General features: G+C 47.0%; 1 protein-coding gene across 2 annotated transcripts in view; it reads right to left on the reverse strand.

Moving 5' to 3' along the window:
• Nucleotides 1-24645, reverse strand: part of Map2k1 (mitogen-activated protein kinase kinase 1) — a 79572-nt gene that overhangs the window by 1784 nt on the left and 53143 nt on the right. For both annotated transcript variants that reach the window (XM_006971430.4, XM_076576488.1), the window contains exons 4-9: nucleotides 19039-19116; nucleotides 18221-18272; nucleotides 6656-6780; nucleotides 4303-4504; nucleotides 3732-3796; nucleotides 153-214 (exon numbers count right to left, since the gene is read on the reverse strand). In XM_006971430.4, coding sequence (XP_006971492.1) covers nucleotides 153-214; nucleotides 3732-3796; nucleotides 4303-4504; nucleotides 6656-6780; nucleotides 18221-18272; nucleotides 19039-19116 — 584 coding nt within the window. The remainder of the gene's footprint in view (nucleotides 1-152; nucleotides 215-3731; nucleotides 3797-4302; nucleotides 4505-6655; nucleotides 6781-18220; nucleotides 18273-19038; nucleotides 19117-24645) is intronic.

Here is a 24645-nt window from a genome sequence, read left to right on the forward strand (position 1 = left end):
GCAACAGGATGATCCCTGCAGTCTAAGTAAGCACAGCACCCAGGATCAGACAGTCGTGAGTCCCAGCACTACACAGGGAAATAGCAGCAGCCAGGGTTAATGGAGAGGGAAAGGCTAAGACCAGGGTTCTCAGAGACATGGTGCAAACTTACCATTTATTCACGAAATCCTGAAATTCCAGACTGAATACTCCACTGGGCAGTTTTGGAGGAGGCTGCAAACAATATGTGATTATTGTTTGTCAACATGTGAGACACTCGGGACTCCTGCTCCAGTCACTCCCCCATCACACCCATGCCTCTGGCCACTGCTACCCTTACCAGTTCTGGGAAAGTGGCCTTGGGAAGTCCTGCTTCTCCTGGCTCCCCTTGCTGGGACCACTTCAAGTATTCTACTACCCTGGTGACTGAACAAACTGTTTCCCTCAGCCTGTTCACTCTCGTATGACGTAAGGTTGAGCTGTTGGCTCTAGAGCCCTCTGAGTTAGACACTCAACTGCAGAGTAGAGTAGAGTAGAGTACAAGTGTGTGACTGTCGGGAGTGCCAGCAATAGTTACCAACTAGGAAGCACCACTCAGGCCCGACAGCACCCGAGAAACCACAAAACAAAACCCCTTTCTGAACCCCGAAGAGTCTAAAGTTATTAACGGCAAGGCTGAGTATGGGTGAATCCTGCTCACACGCTGCGGTACTGCGCAGCTCCCAGGTCTGCCACGGATCCTGACGGTAGCTCTAGGAATCAGTCAGGTTACTGACCTGTGCCAGCAGCTATGTGTGGCTTTCTTGGGAGGAGCAGTACTTGAGGTATACCTAAGATGTCCCTGCTCTAATGAGACACCAGCCCAAGCATTCAGGAGGCAGAAGCAGGTGCATCTCTTGAGTTCTAGGCCAGCCGGGTCTGTAATAGTGAATTCCAGCCAGGACTATCGAGTGAGTTCCTGTCTCAAGAGTGGAGGAGGCAGGAAGGAAGGAAAAAAGAAACGGCAGCTGGGTGGTGTCTACTTACAGTCCCATCACTTTGGGAGGCTGAGGCATTTGAAACTAGCTCAGGCTACATGATGAGACCCTACCTAAAGGAAACGGAACAAACACCAGCTCTGCAGGTGTGGCTCAGTTCAGTGGTGGAGAGCTTGCACAGCATGACTGAGGCACTGGTTTGACCCCCAGCACCGCAGAAACAACACAACACAAGCCGCCTACTGAAGACCCCCGAGCCCTCTCACCCTGAAGGCCTTGTCAGTTTGAGGTGAGCTACCACCCAGATTAAAACAGTGGCACTGGGCAAGCCCCACACCGCAAACGGTCCCAGCTGCTGAGAAGGTGTGAAATATTCAAGAGAAAACAACTGGTCTCCAGAGGCCAATGTCTGCTTCTCCCAAGTGGGAGGGGGCAGGCAAGAAAGGGCTGGGTGCCAACCAAGGCTCTGGAGGTCAGGGAATGGAAAGAGGTAGGTGACAGGAAGAAAGCACTGGGGGAAGATGTAGCTATTGCCCATCCTGGAGCCTCAGTTTCCGTAGCTACATGAAGAGGGCAAAGACAGTTTGGCCCACCTCCGCTGCCTTGAAGAACACGAGAACAGAATGTGAGCACGTGTGGGGAAAGCAGGGTGAGAGCCGCACTGGTCCAGGCAGGCTCCTAACAGGCCTCCCACCCAGAGCCATCCAGGCTCCCATAGGCAGAGGACAGGTGGCCCACCCTGCACTGATGAACTCTTCAAGCCTGTGCTGCTCTGTCCTGCCCCCTGCTGCTTGGCATACTGCACAGCAGAGAAATAAACTAAGCTCCCTGGTGAGCAGGAAAGCACTGACTGATTTATAACCTCTACGGTGACCAGGATATTCCCTGTTGAGTGTGTGACAGTGGGCCTTTTTGTGCCTTTAAGGGTCTGTTTTCAGAAAGGACCCAAGAAGATAGATACCCTGTGGTTTTCTTAGGAAGTCAAGGTTAGGTGATGGCCTTATCTGAGCCTACTGCCACCTCTGAAACATGCCAGCACTCACCCTTCTCATCAACTGCCAAGACTGCTCCTGCTGCAGACACAGTGCTGGCCCGCCAGGCCGCCTCTCACATCCCTGTACTGCCCTAGCCTACTCTTGAGCAAACCATGGGGCAAGTCTCCTCCTTGAATGTAAACTTACTTGTACATGGGTTTCACAAGTTCTATGGCTATCAAGTCTGCCACCACCGCCTGGCCTAAGAGTTTGAAGTTGTTAATGACCTTTAGAGTAGGTATATACATTAAAAAAGATTTTTCTCGCAAAGCAGTGGTGGCACATGCCTTTAATCCCAGCACTTGGGAGGCAGAGGCAGGTGGATCTCTGTGAGTTCGAGGCCAGCCTGGGCTACAGAGCGAGATCCAGGAAAGGCGCCAAAGCTACAGAGAGAAACCGTGACTAAAAAAACAAAACAAAACAAAAAAAGATTTTTCTCAAAACTTTTGCCCCCTCTGAGAGAGTTTCTCATTCTATAGTGAAGGCTAGCCCAGAATTCATATTCTCCCTTGGCCTCCCAGGTGCTGGGATTACAGGCTTGAGTCCCCTCACTGAGAAGTAATTTGCTTCTTTCACAGAATTGATAATAGATGTTCCACATCTCTTTCTATAGTAACAGCTTTTTAAACAGCACTTAAAATAAGAACCAGCTGGGTGGTGGTGGCGCATGCCTTTAATCACAGCACTCAGGAGGCAGAGGCAGGTGGATTTCTGTGAGTCTGAGGCCAGACTGGTCTACAGAGTAAGTTCCAGGACAGCCAGAACTACACAAAGAAACCCTGTCTTGAAAAACAACAAAAAAAGAACAAAAACCTTTATGTTGCAGTTCTACATTTACCAGCCTACCTCCTTCACCCCACCCAACCATCATGGAGACCAGGGACTCCTGTTTTTCCATCTTTGGTCTATCCCACTTATCCCTCCTCACATCCCCTGTGCAGTACAGAACTTTGTAAATGCAATGGACAGCCTAGGAAATGAAGACAGACAAACATCAGTGGGTGAACGGGAGGCTCCTGACGTTGGGAAAGGAGACCCTGAGGTGACAATTCCAAGTGTGGAGCACAAGTACCCCGAAGACCACAACCATGTGAACAACTCACAGGCATCCTAACCGTGATGTCATGGGTTTCCCGCCCACCAACCCTTCTGAGACAGGGATCTTACTGTGTAGTCTGCCATGGGCTTAAAACTCTCCTGTCTCAAATCTGAGTACTGGGATCACAGGTGTGCATCAACACACTCATAACTACTATTTTGTTTTTTTCCCTTTTCCTTGTTTTTGTTTTTTCCATTTTATTTTATGTGTGTATGTCCACATATATGTCTGTGTATCACATGCATGCAGAGTCCACAAAGGAGGTGTCAGATCCCTTGGACTTAGGGTTACAAATGGTTATGAGCTGTCATGTGGGTGTTGCGAATTAAACCCAGGTTCTCTGCAAGAGCAGCCACTGTGCTTAACCACTGAGCCATCTCACCAGCCCGTAACAATTTTTTAAAGCTTTATTTAATTTAAGTATGAGTGCTCTAGCTGTATGTGCAACTTTATGCCAGAAGAGGGCATCAGATCCCACTATAGATGTTTGTGAGTCACCCTGTGGTTGCTGGGAATTGAATTTAGGACCTCTGCAAGAGCAGTCGGTTCTCTTAACCACTAAACCATCTCTCCAGACCTCCTAACTACTTTCTTAAGTAGAATAAATAACCCCCAAATCCAGAAAACCTGGCAGCACTTACTTCATTGACTATATAATCCAACAACTCAAAAATTGCCATGGGAGGTCGGCTGTCCATTCCATATGCTGCAGATTTATAAAGAAGAAGAAGAAATTGTAGATACAGACAAGATAAGATTCACATACAGAAAGTCTCTATGTATAAAGTGCACATTATAGTTAAGTGATTTGTAGTATATACTTCTCTGTTGTACAGCTGCACCGCTCCCCCCCCCTTTCTACAGCATTTCCATCTCCCCAGGTCTTTCTCCATTACCAGTTATCCTTACTTTCCCCCCAGCCCATCCCCTGGCAACCACTGATCTACTCACTTCCTGTCTCCATGGATCTGCCTAACATGCTCTAATTTTAAAAGAAACCCACAGTATTAAAAATCGTACTAATATTGCTAAGTGCTCAGCATGGCACCTGATCACAGCAAGTATTCTTCGAACAGTAACTGTTTCCTGCACCCACCCAAGGACCCTTGCTGCTCCTCAAGACCCAGCTTGACACCCAAAGAGAAGAAGCGGCCACTCAGAAATCTCCCACAGTATCCCCACAGTCCTGACTGGGAATAGCAGGTCACTCACAGCTGAGGGGCCTCCCAGGGGTCCTCGGCCTGGGCGGCGTTTCCGCTGCATCTCCCTCCACCTGGCATCCAAACAGCAGCTCCAGCTCCTTGGCATCAGGAGGAGGGATGGGGTATCTCCCAACTGCCATCTCCACCAGAGAGAGACCCATGCTCCAGATGTCCGACTGCACGGAGTAGTGAGTCCCCTGGAGTCTCTCGGGCTACAGGGAGACAAATGGTCGGTCATACCTCTTGCTCTAGCCAGGCCCCCAGTTACCCCTCTATTACCTTCTGGTGTCCCTTATTCTGATACGCACATAGGTAAAGCTCCTCTGGCCTCTTAGATGTGGCCTCTATTTATTATGGCTCTGACCTCTCCTTACTGCTCTACTTCCCCTGGCCCCTGCCTCAGCTGGCAGCATCCAAGGAGTCAGATCCTAGCTGCTTGAAGTTCCAGCTTTGCCCAGTCTGGCCCCTGTCCTGCACATGCAGGGTAGCCTGTCTCAAACCCACATGAGAGGCTTATCGTGAGTTCCAACTCTGGGACTTACACGCTATGGGATCCTGAGCCTCAGTTTCCCTATATATAAAATGGGTCTTCTGCTAACTGGTAACAGTGATGACAACACAATGTCCATTCTACTTACTAGTGTCACAGCAGGAACCAAATGAAATGAAAACCTTTAGATGTTATAGAACACTATACAAGCCTGTGCCAATAATGACGGAAAGCACCAGGGAGGAAACAGCATAAAGTCTGTTTCCACACGGAGCCTTAGTTCAAGCTCACGTGTATTTCAAGAACCCTACGAAAAAACCTTCACTCTGCTCATAGTGTATTTATTTTGATACCCAAATAGCTTCTCCCATGGGATTTTCCACCAACTCTAACACTGGGCTATTTTGAAGCTGACCATGTAACCACAGAAATCCAACCACTAAACCATGGTTCAATAAGTCCCAAGGCCTAATTGAGTTTGAACTTGAGAGTTGGCAATTGAGTGTCCCAGGGTGCAAGCTGCTCACTTCCTCATCTAGAGAAGAGGCAATCGGGATATAAAGAACAGAACTCCCCTGTAGCCCCTACAGTAGGGTGTGGGGTAAGAGTGTTGTGGTACTGGCAGTCACTGGAGTCAGTGGGGCTGGGGCCACTAGGGAGCAATGGGGACATGGACATAACCCCTCCATAGGTTGTAAGGGCCGCTGGCTCCCTAGCCCTAACTGTCCTCACCACCTACATAGGAACCATCATCTCTTCTGATGGTACAACTGCAGGGATGAACTCAGACACTCAGGGGGTGACAGCTCTTTGTGCATGAAACACTGGGCCAGGCCTGTCCGGACCATCTGCACTTCTCCCTTGGTCTGTAAAAACTACCCACCTCTAATTCTGTGCACTGCCTCTGAAGCACTCCCTGCAGGCTTCCATCGTCCCCTGCTATACTTAGAAATGGGCTATCCAAAGACCCTCTCATTCAGTCAACCCCACAGCATCCACTCACCAGCCATTCCTAACATCCTCAGTGTGCCAGACCCCCTGCCAGGGCCCAGGGAAGATGCCTGGGGTCTCCTAGAAGGCTGAGGTAGAGGAAAGCGAAAGACTCCATGATGGCATGACTATGGACACAGGGACAGCTACATGTAGCACTCAGGTGACAGTGGGAGCCAGCAAAGTTAGGCTCAGGAGGGAAGACTGCCAGAATGGGGTGCAGGCTGGGCCAGAGCAGACTCTAACCAGGAGCTGGACGGAAGGCAGGTAAATGACCCAGAGCCAGGCAGTGAAGAGGGAGGGAAGGGGCAGAATGGAGGGAACGATTCCAAGCGGGGCCACTAGCGGATAAAAGGTTGGGGACCAGCAGTGGCACAGCTGGGGTGTAGTCATGTCTGAGAGTCTTGGTTTGAGGGTCTGACAATTCGGTAAGATGTCAGGTGGAGCCAAGCGGTGGTAGCACACGCCTTTAATCCCAGCACTCGGGAGGCAGAGCCAGGCGGATCTCTGAGTTTGAGGCTAGCCTGGTCTACAGAATGAGATCCAGGACAGGCACCAAAACTACACGGAGAAACCCTGTCTCGAAAAAAAATAAAAAAGATGTCAGGTGGCTTCTCAGTGTCTTCAGAGTGGAAGCCAGACTCTGGAGTGAGGACAGCACATTATTCTCTTCTAGTGACTGAGACCACAATTAGGTGTGAACATTTGTGAAAGGAAGACACTTGCTCTCCCACAGAGGCCCACTGTGCCTCACCCCTCATTTCTCAATCCCTATCCATCACCATACAGCACAAATCTGTGGCTCCATGGTCTATAAATGGGGCTGCTCATGCTAAGAATGAAGCCTGCAGAGACACTGGAGAAAGGGAACTTCAGTACATACCGACATGTATGACCTTGTGCCTACAAAGGAGTTGGCCATGGAGTCAATTAGCTGCCCGCTGACCCCAAAATCACAGAGTTTGATCTCGCCACGGGAGTTCACTAGAATGTTGGAAGGCTTGACATCTGTCAAGAGAAAATAGGAAATGAGAGAATTAGCACAGGTAGCTTGGGAGGGGAGGGACAGTGCTCTGCAGACCATACCACATGCCCCATTCCTTGACTTGCGAACTCCAAATGCAGTTGATTAACAGATGTCTACTCTTCGAGGATGCAGACCCGGCCATAACTCACCAGAAAGAGTCAGTTACCATGAACAGGAGCAGGGCATGCCTGTTCTTGGGAGGCAGAGGTAGGCAGACCTCTGAGTTTGAGGCCAGCCTGGTCTACAGAGTCAGTTCCAGGATAGCCAGGGCTACACAGAGAAACCCGGTTTCTACAGCCCAAAAGGAAAAAAAAAAAAGTTTTAAAGTCTGTTACTTTAGACACCCCACTATCAAGACACAGTATGACTACTGAGCAGACAAAAGGAACGGCTTTAGGATCTCCCTTCCTCAGCTTCCAGTACTGGGATCACAGATGTGTGCCACCAAACCCAGGTCACTTATTTCTTCTTTGTTTTTCTTTCTAAGTTTTTTAAGACAGGGTTTCTCTGTGTAGTCCTATAATATCTGCCCTATAATATCCCACTTAGCCCCTTCCCTGAGCTAGCTAACCCATACAATCTTTAGCCGCACTTCACATCAGCTCCAGCAAGGCAGGGAGGGCTCTCAGAGTCTATCTCACCTTGTTAAGCCCGGAGCCAATACAAACCCCATAGAACGAGCGTATCTACACTCACTGTATGCATAGGCATCTGATACACAAAACGTACCACAGTGTTGTGATCTTTCCAAGACTCAGCCCTCACTAGCACTCCCAAGCACTGGAGTCGGATGCCAAACACTAGAAATGCCAGGTCTAGCATCTCCAAGAAGCCAGAAACCTCTCTGCAACTGTGCCTCCCACAGAGGCCCTCAGAGTTCAGGCATTAGGAGGAATCTTAAATGCATCAGGTTCTTCCCCTACTTCCAATGCAGATCTAAGGGCGAGGGGCTTATTCAAGGTCACAGAGCAAAAACTACCCTGTCTAGCATCCTACCACATTCCTAGCTACCACAATCCTCAAGAGTCTCTCACCTACTGGTCACTGAGCACCTGCCTCAAACAGGTACCCTGCAGTCCTGGGGAAAGAGTGGGGACATGCTGCCAAGTTCCCAGTGACATAGAGCTCACATGCTACTGGTGTGAGGAGATAAATCAACCAGTGAATAAGTGCATAGTGCCAGGTAGTCCACAGGAGGTGAGAGCAGAGTACAAAGCACTATGTGCAGTGTGTGGGCACACCTGCAAGGATCACCATTGAAGGGCTACTTTAACGATAGGTGGGAGGTAAGGGGCCAACTGTCCCTTCTCCAACATGAGTTTATAAGAGGCCCTTCTTATAAGGACAGATCTTGGAGGTCACACGTTCAGGATATAGAGCCAACCTAGAAAAAGCCAGGGGTGTGATGTGCCTGTAGGGCCTGGTAGGGGCAGCACTTGGGAGGCTTCCAACATGTGCCTTCTTCCCAATACCCCTCACCCATCCCAGATGCTTCCCCTGGCCTTTCTGGTATGACCTGAAGCAAGAGAGAAGCAATGGCTTGAACCCTGCCACCTACATGTAGTCTTGAGCAAGTCCGCTTGGCTTTTCTGACCAGGGCAGCTCACACCACAGAGTGCAGGCCTAGTGCGCATATATACTACACATACACCATCTCCAGAGGTAGTTGCTTTGCCCTCCTCAGCCCAGAGCATCCCCTCCTGGGTGGCTGCATTTGCTGGCATTGCTGCTTCTCTCCCTCCAGGCTGCAGCTGCTGCTCTCCAAGGCTGAGTTGCCTGTCTTTGCATCTGATTTCTATTCACATGACAAGCAGGTCTCTGTATTCAAGCTTACATAATCCTGCTCTCCCTTCTGAGCTCCAGCTTCAGCCTCCTAGCCCCATCCCTGGCTGCAGAGATCACTGGGGTTGGAGGGAATGAGAGGATCCTCTGAAGGGCTTTACTCTGTTCTGACCCTTCAGCCCCAAGAGCCAGATACACTGCATGAAGCCCCTCCTGGTTATCAAAAGACCTAGCATGCTAGAGTATGCTGTGGGAGTAGCAGCCAGAACATGCTCTTCACCCTGCCCCCACCCAGTTAGCCCAGCTAATTCTTCTTTGACAGCACAAGTGTGAGATGTCAAACAAGGCCAGAATGAATTCATTTCCTAATCTCCAGGGGTATCTTGGTTTAGCTTCTCAAAGCCATCAGCCCCTCCCCCATATTTCCCCTTCTATCCTGTACACATGGCAACTAGAACTCCTCCAGGACAGCCCTGAACAGAGACTGCTGTGGCTCCCATCTGCCTTGAAACACAGTCCAAAGCTCCCTCCCCTGCCTTTGCAGACTTTCCAGTGTTTGTCCTGCATCTATCTAACTGCCCCAGTGTGCGTCCTGCCTCCTCACCAGCGTTGTGCTGTTCCCTGCATCTGAAATGTCCTTTCCACCCACCCTCTGGGGTCTACATTTGCTCTCTAGTATCTCCTAGTCCCCTTCCCAACGTGGGAGACTTACCCGAGCGTCTTCCCACACTGTCCCAGCAGATCAAGGTGACTCCCAGGAGAGGCCCACCCAGCACTTGTGAATGGGTTACCCAAGCCTCCAGTTCTTTCCCACCCTTCAAGATCAGGGGTCGCTAAGCCAAGCAACACTCTGTGTGGAGTGCCCACTGGGCTCCCCACTGGTCTATTCTCTTTAGCAATGGGGAATCTCTTCTTCAAAAATCACAGCAAAGAGTAGGGCAGTGGAAGAGTGCTTATCTAACTAGCACTTCTGAGGCCTGGGTTCCACCTCCAGCACCAAAAAGGAAAACTAAATAACAACAAAAGAAGTTTTACGAAAAACTAAGTGGATCAAGTATTCTTTTCTGCTACCAAAATAACCACTGTTCAAAGCTCCCTACATTTTCCAAAGAGCACATATTAGCAAGTTTGACTTCTGGACATTTCCTACCTGCTGAAACAAAGGATCTGCATAAAATGCCCTGGGAGCCATTTGTTTATGCTACAAATACAGAATTCCTGCACTAAGTAATGAGCAAAAGGGCACAGTCCTTGTCCTCAAGCTGTGATCCCCGGAGGGATAGTGTACACAGGTGTGACCATGAAAACAGACAGCGCTGTGCTCAACTCTCTGAGGGAGCTGGACTGGTGTCACCCACCTGGTGGCGGCTGCTTAGCGGGCAAGGCGAGCAAGCAGTTGAAAGAGGCAGAGCAGACCTCCAGGGGAGTCCCTCCACGGTGGTTCCCCTTTTTTTGTTTGTTGTTTTATTTATGTATTTGTTGTTGTTGTTGTTAAGCTGCATTCCCTAAGCTGGAACTTCATGGGTAGCATAGAGGAGGAGGAGAACAGCAGGAGACAGGTATGGGAGCATGAAGCCCAAGAGAACCAGAGGAGGGAAAGGGAGGAAAGAGGAAGAGCCCTGCAGGGGAGCAAGCAGCGACACACAGATGGACACCAGACGGGCTCCTCTGTGACAAAGGCTGGATCCAAAAGTGAAAAGACCTTAGGCAGTGAGAACTGAAGTTCGTTTAACAGGGAAATGAGCTATTGCATTTGCCATTATTTACTTCTTTTTGTTTTAAAGATGGAGTTTCGTGAATACAGGCTGGCTTCACACTTGCTGTGCAGCTTAGGATGATCTTGAATTTCTCATCCTCTTGCTTCCAACTCCCAAGTGCTAGAATTGAGGATATGGGCTACCCAACCAGGATGAGCAGTGCTGCTGATAAACCGGGGACAGCATGCATTCTAGGCAAACAGTACCAACTGAGCTACATCCCCAATCCCTAATGAGATTTTCCTAAATGGCAACTAGGTTTCAAATGACCCCCCTTCCCAGCATGCTTGGCAGAACATTAAGAACCCTCCCTAAGATGAAGAAATAGAAGGAAAAAGAAGCTGCCCCAAATGACTACTCACAGCCTTCATGGAGCTCTCTCTCTGGCTACCCATGACTTCAGAGAACTAACTCAACAGCAAAGATACACAAACATACAAACAAAAACTCCAAGAAATCCAAAGCCTTCATTCAATTAGTCATTTCCAGGAAATGTAATCTTTTTCCCACCTTAACATCGTTCCCGCCGAGTACTGATAGAAGGTTCCAGTTTCCTCACCATGTCCCACTTCCCAAGAAGAACGCACGTAGTGGTGCAGCTGAGGATTGCTGGGGCAAGGCAGCAGACCCACACTGAAGGCCCAGGCCTGCTGACACTCTGCTTTTGCTCCTCACAGTAGCAGTGTGAGGGGACAAGGAACTCTGAGCAGATAAAGCCATGGCTTTGTCATAACAGCAGGGCAACTTGAGAGCAAAGGCTGGGGTTTGAACTCCAGACTCCTCTTGCCAAACTGGAGAGCCAGGGCCCTGACTCCGGAGCTCACACAAACCACAAGAGTCACGCCTTGAGACTTGGCAAAGCTCCTAGCAAGCTGTAGTTGGCTGTGGCAATAAGCCTCTCCGGGAATGGGTCTGACTTGGAGAAGGCTGAAATCCCGGTAATCCAGGTGTGAGAGAAACCCTGCCTACTCTAGTCTCCACACGCTGCTTCCTCAGCTCCAGCCCATTCGCCTCCTCCAGAGTCTAACTGCAAGAGGCCGTCAAGGCATCCCCACTTCTGGTTACAGCTGAATTCAAGCAGCAAGCTGAGCCACAGAAGAATGCCTATAAGTCGTAACCACCTACTATTTTTATCCCCTCCATTTTCAAGATTTCAAGTCACGCCCAACAAACACATTGAAAGGATTTTCTCTCCAATCCAAGACATAATAGGTTTTTATGCTTGGTTGGTTGGTTGGTTGGTTGGTTGGTTGGTTTTTCTAAAACAAGGTTTCTCTGTGTAGCCTGACTGTCCTGAAATTCACTCTGTAGACCAGAGTAGACTGGAACTCACAGAGATCTGCCTGCTTCTGCCTCCTGAGTGCTGGGATTAAAGGTGTGCGCCACCATGTTCACCCAGCCTGACAGTAATAGACACATAAATCTTGTCAATGACACGTTACAGAGTCCAGAGTTCCATTCTCACAGCACATGCCATTTTGAACAGTAGTACAAATTCTGGAAACAGAAAAACCAGAGTTAAGATGTACAGGGGTCATACTTAGAGAGCAAAGTAAGTGAGGTCCAGGAAGGTCAGAAAAAGAGGTCAGCAAGGGAAATCCTCCCAACTCTGGGTTCTTGTTTTCTCATTTCTATGACCCTATAGTAACATCTGGCAGAGCTGGCCCCATTCCACATACATGGAAACTGAGGCTTCACAATGAAGTTCCTTGCCAAAGATAAAAAAGTAACCTTCCCATCAAAGACAGCTTTACTGGGGTTAGGGCAATGGCCCGAGCAGTGAGGAGCTTGTACAAGCTCGAGGACCTATCTGTATCCATCCCCAGCACCCAGGTAAAAAGTGGAGTGCAGTAGTATACACTTGTAACATCAGTGCTTCGCAGGCAGAGACAGAAGGGTCCTTGAGGTTTACTGCTCAGCCAGGCTAGCCAAAACTGTGAGTCCACTGAGAGACCTTGTCTCAAAAAAGAAAGCAGAGAGCAACTGAGGAAGACATGTAGTGTCGACTTCTGGCCTATACACTTACACGCATACACCAACATGCACACACCCCCATGTACATATATACATACCCACACAAAAAGGCACCCTCCTTAGTTATGTGTCTACTGCTGTGATAAAACACTATGACCAAAAGCAACTCTCAGGTCACACTCCATCACCACAGGAGGTCAGAGCAGGAACCTGGAGGAAGGAACGGAAACCGGAGCCACACTCTGCTTACTGACTTGCTCCCCATGGTTTGCTCAGCCTGCTTTCTTAGGATCACCAGTCCTGGGGTGGCACCATCCACAGAGGGCTGGGCCTCCCACATCTACCATTAATCAAGAAAGTAAGACTTGCCCAAAGGCTGGTCTTACAGAGGAATTTCCTCAATCGATATTCCCTCTTCCCAGATAACCCTAGCTTATATCAAGTTAACTAACAAAACACAGGCACCACCACCCCGCAAGAAAACCAAAACAAACAAACAAACAAAAAACCAACCAGGACGCCTACATCAAGTGCTATTTGCTGTGTACAGTAGAAAAAAGGCAGGCTAGCTGGCTATCTCAAAGCCAATCCGCTCCCTGCTGACAAGAACAGGACTCACTACCTTACACACTAATCATACACTATTCAAGAAGGAAAATTAGCTAAAAACTTGTTTTGACCTGCTCAAGCTAATGTGCTTAACAGGAAGAGGAGGAGGAGGAAAATAAGAGTTGTAAGGTGACAAACCTATAGGAATCTGTCTGCCTTAAGTGGGGGAGAGGGACAATGACTGGTGATGTCACTTTGTGGGCCCAGGCTCCACTAAAGTCAGGCATCATAGAAAAGTCCAGACAAGAGGTCCAGAGACCACGCAGCAACCCTCCTTAGTCTGGTGAGGGCCAGATGCTTATGGAACCCAGGAGAGGCCGACAAGTTAGGGACAGAATTGAGTCCTTGTTTAGTCTAGATCACAGACAGTAACCAGCAACCATGTGCTCACCGCAGCCTCAGCTGCAGCTCACTTGCTGCCAAGCATGCTCCATCTGAAATCCCACCCTTTTCCTGACAAGATGCAAGGGAGCCCGCTGTCTCAATACAAATCCCAACCTGTTTGCATCAGTTCACCTATTCATCTTTGAGCTGACTTCTCCTGCAGTCTTGCTTCTCCAACTTGGACCAGAACCTCTACAAGGGCAGAAACTACCTTCTCATAGGAGTCCAGAACTGTATGTTCAATGTTTGTTTGGTTTTGTTGTTGTTTTTGCCGAATGCTCTTTATTGTAGGAGGGAGGAGGTCTTAAATACAGGCTTACAGCACAATGGGAGAACCCCGGAGGGCAGAAGTTCACTACCAATGTTTCACAATCTTGCATCTAAACTGTTAAGGCCCATTATGTAGGATACACAGACAAGGAACTTCCCTTAAGCATTCAGCAGGGTGGAACCCGGCAGGGAATTAGCATAGGGAAGATATCAAGGTCAAGGTCAGCAAGCAAGGCAACAGTTACCCAAAACGGGGGCCAGGGCCCTACAGTTCCCCCTTTTACTAGAAAATGAGCTTCTGACTTAGGTTGTGTGGGACTTGTTTGGGGTTTTAATTGGAGGGAAGGAGACAAAGTCTCACTTTTTAGCCCTAGCTGGCCTGGAACTTGCCATGTAAACCAGGCTGGCCTCAAACTCACAGAGATCCGCCTGTCTCTGACTCCCAAATACTAGGATTATAGGCATGTATCACCACACCCTGCTCAACGGTCTTTTACTAAATGCCATCACCTTGGTGCTATCAGACAATTACTGGCCAGAGTTTCATCTGATCCTAGGCTGTTCCAAGAAATGGAAGAGGAAAGAGTGAGAAATTACTGACAATTTTGCTGGGATCACTCAAGGCCAGCCTCACTCACTCACATTGTGTCATTAGGCTACGGTAACTCCTGAAGAACTATCCTCTCTTAGCCACAGCACCGGAGTCCTTATCCTTAGAATCCAGGCCCATGCCCTGTTCAGGAACACTCCAGCACCAGGACATGTAGTGAACCATTTCTTACTTTAGTTCCTGACCCTTACCTCTGTTCTAGAAACCTTATTTCCTGTGCTACAGCCTCATGTTTCCAGTCTCCATGTGCCTGTTTCATTCTACCTGGAAAGCCTTTCCAGGCCACCACCACATGTACACTTAGACCTCAGCTTCACAGCTATGTCAAATACCTCCCCGCAATGACTCTTCCCAAGTAGGAAACTCTCCCTCTTCCAGTATCTGGTCCTGCCTGGCTCTTGAGAAATGAAAGATGAAATCATATACAGCCCTTCACAGGATAGTTCCAGAGAGAATAAGACTCACATTTCTAGCCAAGAAACCAGCCCACTGGATTCCAGCTAAAATCAGCCACTCCTTCCATCTGCAAGGAAGAACAGTCTAGACAGAAGCAAGAGGAGTTCTCTCCCTGTACTCCACTTGCCCGTATAGCTGAGACAAACAACCTCCTAGAACTCAAGGAGCAAGCAGGAGCAAGCAGGAGCAAGCATGCCTCTGCACACAAAGATAAGAGGATAGCCTCCCCAAAACACCTCATGAGGCTACACCAACTTTCTGTAAGAAAAGCCCTGGCAGACAGGACAGTGCCTGGCGAGGGACAAAGCCATCTAGAAATATATTATACAAGAATCTACTAAAACAGCTTATAAAATAAGACAAAGTCAGATCCTGCTATATGGATAGATGACTTGTCCCAAGTGACAGGATTTGAGAGGCTGAAATCCTGCCTGCTGCTAAGGACTTTTTGTTGTAAGCTGCTGCTGGCACCCCTGTGATGTTCTGGAGGATACTGGTGCTCATAGGGGACTAGGAACAGAAAAGGAAGGCTCCGAAAAGCCCACTTTCATATAACTCTAGCTAAGGCATTCAGGACCTCTTTAGAGTACATGTCAATAGGGCAGCAGACAAGGACACACCACCACTGCTTACACTCAGCTCTGTGGCTCCTTAAAAACTTATGCTGGGGTATAGTAGTGCACACCTTTAATGCCAGCACTCTGGAGGCAGAGGCAGACACTGATGTGAACTGGGGAGAGCAGGTGAAGCTTTATCCGGAGTGGAGTACATCCAGGACCTGATATGTAAGTGGCTGGTAGGGTCCATGCAGCCCTCACTAAAGTGAATCTGTCTGGCTGGGGGTTAGTCGTGCAAACCTTTAATCCCAGCACTCAGGAGGCAGAGGCAGGCAGATCTCTGTGAGTCTGAGGCCAGCCTGGTCTACAGAGTGAGTTCCAGGACAGCCAGAGCTACACAGAGAAACCCTGTCGAGAGAGAGAGAGAGAGAGAGAGAGAGAGAGAGAGAGAGAGAGAGAGAGAGAGAGAGAGAGAGAGAGAGAGAGACAGAGAGAGAGAGAGACAGAGAGAGAGACAGAGAGAGAGATGGATTCTGCCTGAAAGGAAAGCCATACAAAAAGAAGGAAGACCCAGCTGACCAGGGTTCCGAGGCTCTAATTTCAATCCCATCTTCATCACTGCCTTCAGCTTTGTGGTGACTCAAGCCAACACATTCCATCTTTTTTTTTTTTTTTTTTTTTTTTTTTTGGTTTTTCGAGACAGGGTTTCTCTGTGTAGCTTTGCGCCTTTCCTGGAGCTCACTTGGTAGTCCAGGCTGGCCTCGAACTCACAGAGATCCGCCTGGCTCTGCCTCCCGAGTGCTGGGATTAAAGGCGTGCGCCACCACCGCCCGGCCACATTCCATCTTCTGATTAAGTAATCTCAAGTCTGACACAATCAAAGAATCCTGAATAATAAATTATGTTACATCAGATTCTGTTAGAACGTTGGTGAGGTAATGACTCATGCATAAAAACACTAGTTATCTTCCACCATATACCAGAGTCCTCTCTTTCTCCTGGAAGACACAATTCATCTATGAACCTTCTCTATGGCCCCCACATGACTCAACCAGTACACTGCACTTGGCAGGTATTCTATAAATATTTTACATTTATTAATTACTTGTCTTGGATAAAGGAAGAGATTTTGAGGAGGGAGTAGTTAACATGGAGGGACCTAGTCATGCACCTGCACATGACTATCACTGGAATGTCACCTAAGAGGTCAAATGGGGTCACAGATTTCCTGCCCAGTGCCTGGCCAGCAGCTCACAAACCACATGTACTAGGCTGAGCCATGCTGAGCCACACAGACTGCTCTTCCCACTGGCTACCCAAGGGAAATAGAATACAATAGCCTGTACAGCACCAGAGCACATCCCAGAGGACCAGTTCACCTTATGGAATCCATAAGTTGGCCAAAGTGTGAGCACTGGTTACCTGGGAACATCAGTCATATTCCTCCTGCCCAGGAAGTGTGCTCCATGAAAGCAGAGACAAATCATTAGGAATGAGAACCTGCTTATCTCTTAAATTCCCATTTGGTGTGGATCCTCTGGACATGTAAGAGGGCCGGAGAGATGGCCCAGAGGTTGAGAACATTGACCACTCTTCCAGATGTCTTGAGTTCAATTCCCAGCAACCACTCAGGGGCCCACAACCATCTATAATGAGATCTGATGCCCTCTTCTGGCATGTAGGCAAACATGCAGACAGAACATTGTATATATAATAAATAAATAATCTAAAAAAGAGAAAGAGAGAGAGGAAAAAAAAAGAGCTAACTGGCTATATAGGCAAGGCAAAACATCTCACTAGGACCAGAGCCCTACTCATCCAGTTAAAGGTACCTGTCCCAACCACACCTGAGAGCAGCTGGTCATATTTTACTACCTAGTTTTATATTATTAACATGTTTTTTTTTGTGAGAGAGGGTCTTATCATGTAACTCTGGCTGATCCAGACAGCACTATGTAGACCAAGTTGGCCTAGATAGAACTCAGAGATCCACCTGCCTCTGCCTCCTAGGCATTGGAAATAAAGGCCTGCACATTATGCCTGTTTACTAATACATTAATACAGGATTTCTGTATTTCTTGGCAGTCCTGGAATTCACTCTGTAGACTAGCCTGGCCTCGAACTCAGAGATCCACCTGCCTCTGTCTTATGAGTGCTGGGATTAAAGGCGTTTGTCCCCACCGCCTGGTTACTATCATATTTTTAAAGAGGTTCTTGGCTATGACCGTAGCTAGTGTAGAGTGCCAGTGAGGTGCTCACGCCTGTAACCCAAGCGTTCAGCAGGTTAATGTAGGAGGACTACCACAGATTCAAGGACGACACAGTGAGTCTTCAGCAAACTTGTTCTACAATGTGAAAACCTATCTCTCAAAACAAAATAAACAAAGAATGCACTTGGGAGGTAGAGGCACGTGGGTCTCTGTGAGTTTGAGGTCAGCCTGATCTATGTAGTGAGTTATAGAACAGCCAAGATACTTAAGAGACACCATCTCAAGCACCAAACAAAACTAACCAAACAACAGCAACAACAAAACAGATGCACAACAAACAAATAAAAAACATTAGTAAAGGGAGCCGAGTGGCGGCGGCGCACGCCTTTAATCCCAGCACTCATAAGGATCTCTGCGAGTTCAAGGCCAACCTGGGCTACAGAGTGAGATCTAGGACAGACACCAAAACTACACAGAGAAACCCTGTCTCAAAAAAAAAAAACCAAAAACCCAAAAACAAAAAAATTAGTAAAGGACTTTTTTGTTGCTGTTGTTGGTTTTGTTTTGTTTTTTTGTTTGTTTGTTTGTTTTGTTTTTCCCTGAGACAGGGTCTCACTATATAGCTTTGGCTGCCCTCAAACTCACAGAGATCCGCCTGCCCCTGCCTCCCAAGTGCTGGGATTAAAGGCATGCGCCACCACTGCCAGCTTAGTAAAGGGCTTTCATTCCAAAACAAAACATATAAAAGAAATGTGAGAAGCTTCAGGTTTCAGTTGTCATTCAGAATAAAACATCTGGCAGTACTTTCTCACCTCTGTGCATAATCTTGTGCTTCTCCCGCAGATATGTCAGGCCCTTTATCACCTGGAGGAGAGGAAGGTAAAAAGACGGGAAACTGAAATGGCATGGCTTAGAAAGACAAGCTCTTCTTCAACATCCACAGACAACGAACCCGCCTTATCAAGCAGCCACATGTATGTTCTATAAAGCATTACTGTTAGGTTAAACTAAGGATGGCCAAGCATAAGGAATTTCTCAAAACACCCTGCAAGAGATATTGTTCCAAATAGGCAATTTTAAAGATCTTTTCTACTACCACCAACAAGAATCTCCCAAGATACCTTACTCTGTTTTTCAGACACAGGTTTGAACACAAAGATTGGGGCTGGGGATTTAGCCCAGTTGGTGAAGTGCTTGTATGTATAAGGCCCACACTTCGATCCTCAGCACAGCATAAAACGGGATGTGGTGGTGAACGCCTGCCATCCTAGCACTGGGGGAGCCGCAGAGGCAGAAGTATCAGAAGTTTAAGGTCATACTCCACAGAAAAATCTCTGGTGAGAAACACTGGTTTTTGTTGTTGTTGTTTTGGTTTTGGTTTTTCGAGACAGGGTTTCCTCTGTGTAGCTTTGCGCCTTTCCTGGAACTCACCCTGTAGCCCAGGCTGACCTCGAACTGACAGAGATCCGCCTGCCTCTGCCTCCCAGTGCTGGGATTAAAGGCGTGTGTCACCACCGCCCAGCTGAGAAACACTGTTTTTGAAATAAACTCCCTTCATTGATTTATCTTCCTCCTTCACTATCTCCTCTTAATTTACTACTTCAGAAGAAAAACTTTACTACATACTCACAGCAATGCTAACTTTTCCTAAAATTTGCTCAGGAATTCTTCCAGCTTTCTTCAGAACTTGATCCAAGGACCCACCATCCTAAGAACAAGAATGCAGACCAGTTAATGACAATGTTTCTACGATATCAACGATTAAACTTCAGAAGAATGTGACTACCATATGTAAGACACTTGCTTAACACAGATTCAGACGCAAGCATCCTTCAGTTTGACCCAGTTATCAAAAACTGAGGCAGGCTTCAAATAATGATCAAACAAAATCCTGTGGGCTTCTTTAAACAAATGACTAGTACACAGTGGTCATTAAAAAAGGCTTGCTTTGCCCTCACTCACAGCATAGGATAGTATCAGCTGTGCAGGCTCTAGAGCTAACCTGCCAGAAGTTTAAACACTAACTGCCGCTCACTATCTACTGCTGTGAATAATTAGAAGACTACTGTTACAGTCACGGGCTGCAATAAAGATTAAACAAACTAAGACAAATGAAGCACTCAGAATATCTGGCATAGAGTAAGAACTTGATACGTGAGTTAGCTGTTTGGGGTCAGCACCATGGCTCAGTGGGTAGAAGCGCTGGCCACATAACCCTGACAACCTGAGTGCCCAGAATCCACGGTGGAAAGAGAAAAATAATTCACAAAAGCTGGTCTTTGTCCTCCACGTGTGCTGTAACACACATACATACATACATACATTTAAATTTTCAAATTTAAATGCAGTTTTAGGAGAGATGGCTCAGCAGTTCACAGCCCCTGTTCCTGCAGAGGACTCTGGTTCAGCTCTCAGAACCCACACAGCAGCTCACAGCCATCTTTAATTCCAGTTCCAAGGGATTCAATGTCCTCTTCTGACCTCCAAAGGTACCAGGCATGCATGTGATGCATACATATATATATAAAGGCAAGCACTCGTACACATAAAATAAAAATAAACTCCCTCCAAGCCCAGAAGAGAGCACTGGATCTCTTGGAAATGGAGTTAGGAGTGGCTTAAGCCACCATTTGAGTTCTGGGAACCGAACCTGGTTTAGAGCACATACAATAACAGTAAATGCTCTAAATGGCTGAGCACTATCTCCAGCCGCCAGTGTTAGCACTGAGCACTATCATTTCAGTTGACTGACATCTGGTATTCTCCTAACAAACCAATTATCAAAAATCAAAAGAAAAATGTCATAGGAGGCAATCATTCTTTCTATAAATCCTACAAAGTGTCATGACTATGTGGTAAATATAAAGGGGTAGAGATATGAAAAGAGCTAGCTCTTATCCTCAAAATTTTTAAGTAATAAATCCAGAACAGTATAAGACAAATACTTTAGATACATTGAAGAAGGGAGAAGCAATTCTGACTCAATGCAGAAGACAATATTACCACTGAAATCATACTCAGGAGTCAGGTCTGTACCAAGCAAAGGAAGGAGCAAGGAAAGAAATGAATACGATATTTCAGCAAGATTGAAAGCCAAGACACTCAACAGTTTCACACTCCTGAGATGCTATGCAGTTCATTTCATTCTCAGTCCATGAAGAGACACAGGGACAGACAGGGCTAGAAATGGCCAACTGTGGTCAAGGCCCCACCTAGAAAACTTCTCAGTGAGTAAGAGTGTTCACTATGCAAGCATGAGGATCTGAGTTCAAATCCCCAGCATGCATATAAAAGCTAGGCATGGCCATGTGCACACCTATAACTCAGCACTGTGGAGGGGGAAGAGACAGGAGGATCCCTGGGGCTTGCTGGCTGCCAGCCTAGCTCCTGGTTCACAGTCAGACCCTGTCTCAAGGGAATAAGGTGAAAAGTAATATAGCAGATCTGACTTGATGGAGGCAGAAATAAAGGAATCCACATCTAGTGTTTTAAGAACCACAGCAGCTGGGAGTGGAGGTTAAGAGGAAAGATGTAGAGTGCAAGAGGTCCTTGTGCACACAGATAAGCACCAAAAAAGCTAGGAAAGTTAAACATGCAGACTTGTCTCTTCCAAGGAAGGAGATGGTTACCTGTCTTCATCCTGGAATGCTTGGAAAGGATATAGTTTACAATCTGGTGATCCTTTGCTATCTGTATAACTAGGCTTCACCTGTATCCCCCAGAATTTATGTTTTGTTTAACCCTGATCCTTTCCCCCTAAATTAAGCATTGCTTCTAAGTCCATTAGAGCTATCCTCATGAGAGATGTCACCTGTCCTTTACAACAGCCTAAGTGATTTCTGTATTATCTTAGAGTCATGCCAATCTTGACTTCCATAAGCATTATGTTGACCTCAGTCATTCTCCCTAGACTTGTGAGCTCCCTAAATTGTGAGCACTATTTCAGAGTCAACAGCATCCATCTTTATGGAAGAAGCCCTATGTACTTTGTAAAGAGTTTCAATGTAAACATGTCTTAAGCTTTGTTGTACACACAGGACTGTTGAATTATCATTAGAACACTTTTTTCCAAAATTATGCTATGCTTAGATATGGCTTAAAAAAAAAAAAACACAACACCAACACCAACAACAAAAAACCGTAGGGTCAGACTCTAGAAGTTTGTACCAGTGATGGCTAACTAGGCTACGCTGAACTGAGTTTCATTACTGTCTCTTCAGAGATGGTTTTCTGATGGCAGTAAAGCCTTCAGGGACTAGCACACTCTAGCACATTCCATCCCACTCCACCCCCACAGGGAGAATTCCCCATGGGGAGACTGAGAAAGAGGATCCCAAGATTTAGGAAAGCCTGGACTACATAACCTAGTAAGACCCCATCTCCAGAAAGAATAAAACAGAGGGACCTCTTTCCTTGAAGAGATAACACATCCGTCACTGGAAGCAATTCTCAGACACAGTGGCTAAGGGAAGAGCTAGAAACAATGATCTTGAAGCTGAGCCTTGAAGAAGAGTGAGACTCTGGATATACATTCAAAGTTCGCACAAACATGCGGTCTCCAAAATTGTGTCTCTATGATGCAGCCAGTGACAATGAGACAAGGGAACCATATATAACACGGCAAACAGAGGAAAACAGAGGCCACCTTTTCAAAGTTAAAAAGGGTTGTGTATTCTAACAAAGCAAAGTCAAAATGTTAAGTAGGGCTGTTCCCTTCTGTCTAAGCAGTAAGATTATCAGTTTTTTCCTTGCCCTTTCTACTGTTTATAGATTTTTCTACAAATACTGAATGTTTTACTTTTAAAATTACTAATGTATTTAAGTAGGGAAATAAATCTACTAAATAAATTAAAATATGCCAAACATCCATTTTGTACAAAGGTACCAGTAGGCAGACATCAAGCAACTGCCTTTCTAAACAAGACTCATTCAAGAATCCAGACCTGGGGCTAGGAAAGTCAGCTCAGGGGCCAATAGCACTGCTTGTTCTTCCACAGGACCCAAGTTCGGTTCCCAGCACCCATGTCAAGCAGCTCACAACTGTTTCTAAATCTAGCTCCAGTGGATCCAACACACTCTTCTGCTCTTCTGTCCTATGGAGGCATCCACCCACCCAGAGCATACATTCACATACACATAAAATAAAAATAGATCTTTAAAAAAAAAAAGAATACAGACTTCCCAAAACAAATTATCTGATTCAATACTAAAAACCAGATTACCAATTTTAAAATCCTATGCTCACAAGAAGGATGGTTTGACCCAATTTCTATTACTGTCAACTCTAGATGGCCAATGCTAAAGGAAACAGAAGAAAAAAAAATGGTCCCAGTACGGGCTAAAGAGAGGGCTCAGGGGGTAAAGGGCTTGCTGCTCAATCATGAGGACCTGAGTTCAAATCCCAGTGCCCTTATAAAAGTCGGGCTGGTGGTACACACTCATAACCTCAGAGCTGGTGGGGGACAGGAGAAGGAGGGAGACAGGCAAACCCCTGGGAATTTGCTGGCCAGCCACTCTAGATGAAATGATGATCGAGAGATCCTGTCTCTAAACAGTAAGGTAAAGAGTGACTAAAGAAATTCAGGCCTTTAATCCCAGCACTCGGGAGGCAGAGCCAGGCGGATCTCTCTGAGTTCAAGGGCAGCATGGGCTACCAAGTGAGTTCCAGGAAAGGTGCAAAGCTACGCAGAGAAACCCTGTCTCAAAAAACCAAAAAAGAAAGAGAGAGAGAGAGAGAGAGAGAGAGAGAGAGAGAGAGAGAGAGAGAGAGAGAAAGAAAGAAAGAAAGAAAGAAAGAAAGAAAGAAAGAAAGAAAGAAAGAAAGAAAGAAAGAAAGAAAGAAAGAAAGAAAGAAAGAAAGAAAAAGGTGATGATGATACTCACTGTCAACCTCTCATCTCCAAACATGCAAACAAGGGTGATGGTACCTCAAGAGTGTGTACGTGCACAAATACATATACACACACACACACACACAAACACACACAGAGGTGCCTGCAAATATATCTGTGTAGACGGTCAAATGCAGGACAGTTTTACATAGCACAGGAACATCCCTCAGTATAAATGACTTCTGATCACAATGAACGCCCTAGCACAATTGCATGTTAGTGGGGTGAGTCACCAGGAAGAGTAGAGCCTCCAGGGAATGGAAGACAGAGTCAAGGCGAGAACCCCCTTTACACATACACTTCCTTTCCAAGAGCCTCTACCCAGGCTGTGACCATGCTAATAAGCTCATGCCATCAAACGGATCCCGTGATTCTGGTTGCCTTCAGTGCCACAGTCTCCGTCTGGCCAAATCAGGACAATACCAAATCCCAGGAACACCCCTTCCCCAAGTCAGCAGGCTCCTACAAACACCGCGGCAACTCTGTATCCTTCACCAAAGGGAAAACACAGAAAGCTGACAAGCTACTTCTAATTTGCCTCTAACTGGATATAGTTTCAGCTCCTTAGTTTGAATGGCTTTGCCTAATCAAGAAATGATCATCAAAAGCAAGGTAACAAAGCTGCTCTGTGAAACTGGATTCAAATGGGGTAGAAAACTAACCTGGTGGCTCTCATGTTTCTTCACCGTTTTGGCAATGAATGGCACTACCTTTAAATGACCCTAACCACAGCAGAGGAGAGCGGGCAGTCCAGCTAACTAATGCATATGACCTTCCCAGGGGGTGGTAAGGGAAGTATTTCCAGTTCACCGTGGGTTCACGAAGAGATGCAGGGCTGATCAGACTGGATTAGAAATGACCAGCTGTGGCCAAGTTCCCATCTAGAAAATCAACACTTGATGGAGGCAGAAGTTAAGGAATCTGCTCCTGCTGTTCTAAGATGAGAACATCAGCTGAGAGAGAGAAGAGAGAAGGGGAGAAAGGGGGAGAGAGAGAGAGAACTTTGTATACAGGACACACACACACACACACACACACACACACACACACACACGCACACACACGAGAAGAAAGCTATTAAAAAGAAGGCACACCGGCTCCTTCCTTTACCCTCCAGGGTGCCAAGCAGCGCTAGAGGGAGAACAAGGGGCTCACCAGACAAGCTAATCAGGATCACCCAGCCTCCAGCCTCCCGCAACCAACCCTGCAGCACTCTGGTTCTGCTTCTTCACTGCTGCCAAGAGCTTGTGATCACCGACTACCACTGCTGACATGGTGCTTATTTTTAGAAGCCAATTATTAACTAAGTCAATGGTACTTCTGTGATGGTTTTCTATAGAGAGACA

Source organism: Peromyscus maniculatus, chromosome 7 (genome assembly GCF_049852395.1).
Source record: "Peromyscus maniculatus bairdii isolate BWxNUB_F1_BW_parent chromosome 7, HU_Pman_BW_mat_3.1, whole genome shotgun sequence".
NCBI lineage: Eukaryota > Metazoa > Chordata > Mammalia > Rodentia > Cricetidae > Peromyscus > Peromyscus maniculatus.